General features: G+C 55.3%; 1 protein-coding gene across 1 annotated transcript; it reads right to left on the reverse strand.

Moving 5' to 3' along the window:
* Positions 1 to 1,820: 1,820 nt before the first annotated feature.
* On the reverse strand, positions 1,821 to 7,157 carry LOC310921439 (fibroblast growth factor 11-like; the record flags this gene model as incomplete). The annotated part of the gene is made up of 5 exons (XM_083881568.1): positions 7,125 to 7,157; positions 5,991 to 6,101; positions 4,876 to 4,979; positions 3,526 to 3,724; positions 1,821 to 1,954 (listed from the first exon to the last, which is right to left on the reverse strand). The coding sequence occupies exons 2-5, from the start codon at positions 6,040 to 6,042 to the stop codon at positions 1,821 to 1,823; spliced, it is 489 nt and encodes a 162-aa protein (XP_083737694.1). The 5' UTR covers positions 6,043 to 6,101; positions 7,125 to 7,157.
* Positions 7,158 to 8,002: the final 845 nt, after the last annotated feature.

Raw genomic sequence — 8,002 nt, forward strand, 5'->3', positions numbered from 1 at the left:
GGTCACCTGGGGTCACCTGGGGGGGTCACTTGGGGGGTCACCTGGGGGTCACCTGGGGTCACCTGGGGGTCACAGGGACCCCCCGGTGATATCTGTCCCCCCCCCAGGGAGCTCCTGCGGATCCTGGAGGGCGCCCAGAGCCCCCCCAAAGGGGATCCCCAGTGCTGACCCCGCCCCCGGACACGCCCAGAGCAAGATGGCCGCCAGGGATCGGCGCTGAGGGACGCGGCTGGATGGGGGAGCAACATAGCGGCTGGGACAAGATGGCTGCCTATCCAATATGGCTGCCAGGACAATATGGTTCCAATTTCAATATGGCTGCCAGAACAATATGGCTCCCCATCCAATATGGCGGACATTTATAAATGGCTGGATATCCAATATGGCAGCCAGGACAATATGGCTGCCGGGACAATATGGCTGCTGGGACAATATGGCTGCCAATCCAATATGGCTTCCCATCCAATATGGCAGCCAGGACAATATGGCTTCCAGGACAATATGGCTGCCAATCCAATATGGCCGCCAATCCAATATGGCCACCAGGACAATTTGGCTCCACCCACCAATGACCCAGATGGGGGCAATCTCAGGGGCGGAACCTGCGGGGGCGTGGCCACGATTGGGTGTGGCCAATCATGAGTTGGTGATGTCGATGTGGGTGTGGTCACCAATGGGCGTGGCCGCCTCGGTGCTTTTATTGTCCCCAATTCTGTGTCACAGCCAATAAACGTGTTTTATGCAAATGAGGGGGCGTGGCCGTCCCCAGTGTGTCCCCAAGGTCCCCTTTGCTGGCCCCGCCCACTCCAATTCTGACCCCGCCCACCCCAATCCTGACCCCACCCCAAATTCTGGCCCCGCCCACCCCAAAAAATGGCCACGCCCACCCCAAACTGGTACAAACAGGTGTTTATTGAGGGGGCGGGGCCAGGTGTCAATCATGCACAAAGGGGGCGGGGCCTCGCCCGGGAGGGGCGGGGCTTATTGCTCGCACAGTGTGGGGGTCGTACAAAAGGGGCGTGGCTTTAAGGGGGCGTGGTCAGGGAAAGGGGGCGTGGCTTGTGGGGGGGCTCGGGTCCCCACGTGCCCCAGGGGGGAATTTGGGGGATTTTTGGGGGGTTTTTGGGGGGATTTTGGGGGTTTTTGGGGTTCCCCCAGGGGGGTCTCGGGGCAGGATTTTGGGGGGAATTTTTGGGGGTTTTTGGAGGGATTTTTGGGGGATTTTTCCCAGAATTTTTCAGGTTTTTTCCTGGATTTTTGGGAGCTTTTTTCCAGGATTTTTTGGGTTTTTATCTGGGAATTTTTTTCGGGATTTTTGTGGGGTTTTTTTCCCCAGAACTTTTCGATTTTTTCTGGGATTTTTTTTTTGATTTTCCCAGGATTTTTTCAAGGATTATTTTTTTGGTTTTTTTCCTGGATTTTTATGGGTTTTTCCCAGATTTTTTTGTGGGGATTTTTTTTTTCCAGGATTTTTCTGGGATTTTTTTTTCCTGGATTTTTTTTTTCGTCTTTTTCCCAGATTTTTTTGGGGGGATTTTTTTCCAGGAATTTTTGTTGTTCTTGTTGTTGTTGTTTTCAGGAATTTTTGGGGCAATTTTGGGATTTTTTGGGGAAAAATTTTCGGGTTTTCTACTTGGGGATTTTTTGGGAAAATTTCAGGGATTTTTTGGGGATAATTTGGGGATTTTTGGGGAGGTTTTTGGGATTTTTGGGGAGTTTTTTTGGGGTCCCCCCCGGGTGGTCTCAGTGCAGGTTTTCATTCAGGAGGTGAAAGGTCACGCCGAGGTCAAAGGTCACAGCTCCGAGGTCCTTGGGCGGGGTCAAAGGTCACCGGGGGGCGTTCCCGGGGGTGGGGGAGGGGTCCCGGGGGGTGGGGGAGGGGTCCCGGGGGGTGGGGGAGGGGTCCCGGGGGGCTCCTCCACCTCGTGCAGCGACGGCTCCCGGTACAGCGCCACTGTGGGGGAGGGGCGGGGTCACCCAGGGGTCACCCGGGGGTCACCCAAAGGTCACCGGGGGGCTCCGGCCCCGCCCACAAGTGGGGGAGGGGAGGGAGCCCCGAAGTCATAAAAAATTTCTAAAAATTCAGGCAAAATTTGCCCAAAATTTGTCCAAAATTCACCCAAAATTGACTCAGAATTCACCCAAAATTCAACAAAAATTCAACCGAAACTTGACCAAAATTCGACAAAAAAAATCAACAAAAATTCAAGAAAATTTTGACAAAAAATTCAGCAAAAATTCGCCCAAAATTCACAAAAAATTCAACAAAAATTCACCCAAAATTGACCCCAAATTTGCCCAAAAGTCAAACAAAATTCACCCCAAAAATTTGAAGGTTCCCGCCCCAAATTTTTTTGGGTCCCAAACCCCAAATTTCAGGTCCCAAACCCCAAATTTCGGGGTCCCAACCCCATATTTTGGGTTCCAGATCCCAAATTTCTCACCTTTTATCAACTGTGTCCTTGAGGTCTTGTCACCCCCAGCCCCAACCCCAATTCCAAATGGGATTTTTGGGTTCCAAACCCCAAATTTTGAGTTCCGAACCCCAAATTTTTGGGATTTTTGCGTCCCAACTCCCAAATTTTGGGGAGTTTTTGGGATTTTTGGGTATTTTCTCGCACCCTCGAGCAGCTGGGGCAGGAAATGGGTGATGACCTTGTCCTTGTGGTCACCCCCAGCCCATCCCCTTCCTCAATTTCAAATTCAAATGGGATTTTTGGGTTCTGAACCCAAATTTTGGGGGATTTTTGGGTTCTAAACCCCAAATTTTGGTGTCCCAACCCCAAATTTTTTACCTTTTATGAACTGTTGCCTTGTCCTTGTGGTCACTCCCATCCCCAAACCCAAACCCAAACTTGGAGGGATTTTAATGTTCCCGAACCCCAAATTTTTGGGTATTTTTGTGTCCCAAACCCCAAATTTCGGGGGATTTTTTTTTGAATTTTTGGATTTTGGGTATTTTCTCTCACCCTCGAGCAGCTGAGGCAGGAAATGAGCCGCCCCTTGTCCTCGTGGTCACCCCCAGCCCCAAACCCAAACCCAAACCCAAACCTGGGGTGATTTTTGGGTTCCGAACCCCAAATTTTTGGGTATTTTTTGTGTCCCAAACCTCAAATTTCGGGGGATTTTTTTGGGAATTTTTGGATTTTGGGATTTTTCTCTCACCCTCGAGCAGCTGGGGCAGGAAATGGGTGATGACCTTGTCTTTGTGGTCACCCCCAGCCCATCCCCTTCCCCAATTTCAATTCCGATGGCGATTTTTGGGTTCCGAACCCCAAATTTTGGGTATTTTTGTGTCCCAACCCCCAAATTTTTGGGATTTCTCTCACCCTCGAGCAGCTGAGGCAGGAAATGGGTGATGACCTTGTCCTTGTGGTCACTCCCATCCCCAGCCCCAAACCCAAACCCAAACCTGGGGAAACTTTTGTGTCCCAAACCCCAAATTTTTGGGGATTTTTGCGTCCCAAGCCCCAAATTTCGGGGGATTTTTTTGGGAATTTTTGGATTTTGGGATTTTTCTCTCACCCTCGAGCAGCTGAGGCAGGAAGTGCGCGGCCGCCTTGTCCTTCCTGACGCGGGGCCCGGCCATGGGCCGCCCGTGCCGGTCCAGCCCCAGGTACCAGGCGCGGCCCGAGCGGCGCTGCCGGTACAAGGCCGAGGCGTAGAGCACGTGGTAGTTCTCGAAGACGCACTCCTTGAAACGGCACTCGGGGGTGAAATGGACCTGGAAATACCTGGGGTTACCTGGGAGCACCTGGGGCACACCTGAGATACACCTGAGATACACCTGAGTACACCTGGATACACCTGGATACACCTGGATAGACCTGGATACACCCAGGGCACTCCTTGAAACGGCACTCGGGGGTGAAGTGCACCTGGAACACACCTGGGGTTACCTGAGAGCACCTGGGGCACACCTGAGATACACCTGAGATACACCTGAGATACACCTGAGTACACCTGGATACACCTGGATACACCTGGATAGACCTGGATACACCCAGGGCACTCCTTGAAACGGCACTCGGGGGTGAAGTGCACCTGGAACACACCTGGGGTTACCTGGGAGCACCTGGAGTTACCTGAGATACACCTGAGATATACCTGAGTACACCTGGATACACCTGGGGGCACCTGGATAAACCTGGACCCACCCAGAGACACCCAGGGCACTCCTTGAAACGGCACTCGGGGGTGAAGTGCACCTGGGGAGACACCTGGAGTTACCTGGGAGCACCTGGGACACACCTGGATAGACCTGGATACACCTGGGAGCACCTGGGGATAGCTGGGGTACACCTGGATACACCCAGGGCACTCCTTGAAACGGCACTCGGGGGTGAAATGGACCTGAGGGGACACCTGGAGTTACCTGGGGGTACACCTGAGTACACCTGAGTACACCTGGGGGCACCTGGAGTTTACTGGAGTTAACTGGGATACACCTGGATACACCTGAGGATAGCTGGGTTACACCTGGGCACACCTGGATAGACCTGGACTTACCTGGGACACACCTGGATAGACCTGGGCACACCTGGGTTATACCTGGATACACCTGGGGGACACCTGGGGTTACCTGGAGTTATCTGAGAGCACCTGGATACACCTGAGACACACCTGGATAAACCTGGGATACACCTGGATACACCTGAGACACATCTGGGGACACCCGGGACACACCTGGGGATTCTTTGGAAGGTCCCAGGGTGAAGTTTGGGGCAAATTTCAGGATTTTTTGGGGTTTTGGGGAGCGAAAATTTCAGGACTTTTTGGGTTATTTTGGGGCAGATTTTGGGGCGGATTTTGGGGATTTTTGGGGTGAAATTTGGGTTATTTCGGGGTGAATTTGGGGGATTTTGGGGCACTCACGGAGGCGTAGACGACGCCGGCCCCGTTCATGGCCACGTAACGCCCGGCCCGGGTGCCCTGGATGGCGACGACGCGGAGCCCGACCGGGATCAGGTTAAACAGCGCTGGGGGGGCACGAGAAACCAGTATGGACCAGTATGGACCAGTATGGACCAGTATAAAACTGGTATAAACCAGTATAAACCTGTATAAACCGGTATGGACCAGTATGGACCAGTATAAACCAGTATGGACCAGTATGAACCAGTATGGACCAGTATAGACCAGTATAAACCAGTATAAACCAGTATAAACCGGTATAAACCAGTATGGACCAGTATGGACCAGTATGGACCAGTACAAACCTAAGCACCGCCTCCCCCAGTTGAGCCACGCCCACTCACCTCCAGGCCACACCCCCTTTCATCGTGGCTCCACCCACTCATTGGGCCACGCCCACTCAATTAAATATAATTACTCATACTAAGCCACGCCCCTTTCACATGCCACTCCCACTCCCAGGCACAACCCACCCATCCCAGGCCCCGCCCACTCACTGCCAGGCCCCTCCTCCTCCCAGGTCCCGTCCAATCGCCCGTCGGGTCCCGCCCCAAGCCCCACCCACTCACTGCCAGGCCCCACCCACTCTTCCCAGGCCCCGCCCCAGGCCCCGCCCCCTTTCCCAGGCCCCGCCCACTCACTGCCGGGCCCCACCTCCTCCCAGGTCCCGTCCAATCGCCCGTCGGGTCCCGCCCCAGCCCCCGCCCACTCCTCACAGGCCCCGCCCACTCACTGCCAGGCCCCGCCCAGTCCTCACAGGCCCCGCCCACTCACTGCCAGGCCCCGCCTCCTCCCAGGTCCCGTCCAATCGCCCGTCGGGTCCCGCCCCAGGCCCCGCCCACTCCTCACAGGCCCCGCCCACTCCTCACAGGCCACGCCCACTCACTGCCGGGCCCCGCCTCCTCCCAGGCCCCGCCCACTCACTGCCGGGCCCCGCCTCCTCCCAGGCCCCGCCCACTCACTGCCGGGCCCCGCCTCCTCCCAGGCCCCGCCCACTCACTGCCGGGCCCCGCCTCCTCCCAGGCCCCGCCCACTCACTGCCGGGCCCCGCCTCCTCCCAGGCCCCGCCCACTCACTGCCGGGCCCCGCCTCCTCCCAGGTCCCGTCCAATCGCCCGTCGGGTCCCATGTGCAGGAAGTGCCCGTGACCCCCCCGGAGCCGCGCGATGGCCCCGCGGAGCTGCGGTTCTGGGGGGCCAAAAATGACCCAAATTAGCCCAAAATCAGCCCAAAATCAGCCCAAAATTACCAAAAAAATCAGCCCAAAAATCAGCCCAAAATTACCCAAAATCACCCTGAAAATAGCCAAAAAAATCACACCAGAAATCCCAATAAACCACCCCAAAACCACCCCAAATAACCACAAAAATCACACCAGAAATCGCCCAAAATCACCCCAAAATCAGCCCAAAAATCAGCCCCAAATCATCTCAAAACCATCCAAAATCAGCCCAAAAATCACACCAGAAATCACCCGAAATCAGCCCAAGAAAACCCTCCAAAATTACCCCGAAACCACCAAAAAACAACCCCAAAATCGGCCCAAAACCGCCCGAAATTCAGCCCAAAAATCACCCGAAAAATCAGGCCCAAATGACCCAAAATCTGCCCAAAAAGTCACCCCAAAATCAGCCCAAAATCAGCCCAAAATCAGCCCAAAAACCACCAAAAAACCCCTGAAATAACCCCAAATCTGGCGCCCGAAAATCCCCCAAAATCCCCCCAAATCCCCCCAAAACCACCCCAAACCTCCCCTAAATAACCCCAAATCCATCCCAAATTCTCTGTAAATCCCAAATCACCTTTAAACCCACCCAGGACCCCCCTAAACCTCCCCAAATCCTCCCCAGGACCCCCCAAACTCTCCCCAAAATCCCCCCCAGGAACCCTTAAACCCCCCAAATCCCTCTCAGGACCCCCCAAACTTCCCCTAAATAACCTCAAATCCCCCCCAAATCTCCCCCAATTTTTTTCCAGGACCCCCCAAATCCCCCCAGGACCCCCCAAATCCCCCCCAGGACTCCCTAAATCCCCCCCAGGACCCCCCAAACTCCCCCCAGGACCCCCCAGGACCCCCCAAATCCCCCCAGGACCCCCCAGACTCGCCCCAGGACCCCCCAAACTGCCCCCAAACCATCTCACATCCTCCCCAAACTCCTCAAATCCCCCCAGGACCCCCCAGGACCCCCCAAATCCCCCTCCCCACGTTACCGGGCGGTTTTTCCCGGGGTCTCCTCCTCCTCCCGCAGCCCCTGACTTTGGCCACGAGCCCCCGGCTCCCCCCAGGACCCCCCAAACGCCCCCCAGGACCCCCCAAACTCCTCCCAGGACGCCCAAACCCCCCCAGGACCCCCCATGACCCCCCAAATCCCCCCCAGGACCCCCCCAGGACCCCCCAAACTCCCCCCAGGACCCCCCAAACTCCCCCCATGACCCCCCAAATCCCCCCCAGGACCCCCCAAACTCCCCCAAACTCCCCCCAGGACCCCCCAAACGTTACCGGGCGGTTTTTCCCGGGGTCTCCTCCTCCTCCCGCAGCCCCTCACTTTGGCCACGAGCCCCCGGAGCTGCTGTTGGCAGAGCGAGGGGGGGCGGGGGGCGCCGGGGGCGCGCGCGGGGCCGGGGGCGCGCGGGGGGGGCGCGTCCTTTCCCCCCCGCCGCTGCCGGATCAGGGAACTCGCCAGGGCCGCCATGGCCGCAAAAATTCAATTTTTTTGGGGGTTTTTTGGAGGGTTTTTGGGGGGGTTTGGGGTGGGAATTTATAGAGGAGGGTTTGAGGATTTTTTTAGGATTTTTTTGGGATTTTTTTGGGATTTTTTAAAGGAGTTTTTGGGATTTTTTGGAGATTTTTTTTTTTTTTGTTTTTCTTGGGGTCTTTTTGGGATTTTTTGGGGGGGAGTTTGGGGTGGGTATGGGGGGTTTTGGGGTGGGAATTTATAGAGGAGGGTGAAAGGAGTTTTTGGGGATTTTTTGGGATTTTTGGGGGTTTTTTTGGGATTTTTTTAGGGTTTTTTAATTATTATTTTTTGGGGATTTTTGGGGATTTTTTGGGGGGAGTTTTGGGGGATTTTGGAGGGGATTTTTGGGGA

The sequence above is a fragment of the Zosterops lateralis genome (assembly GCF_965231275.1).
Source record: "Zosterops lateralis genome assembly, chromosome: 34".
Lineage (NCBI taxonomy): Eukaryota > Metazoa > Chordata > Aves > Passeriformes > Zosteropidae > Zosterops > Zosterops lateralis.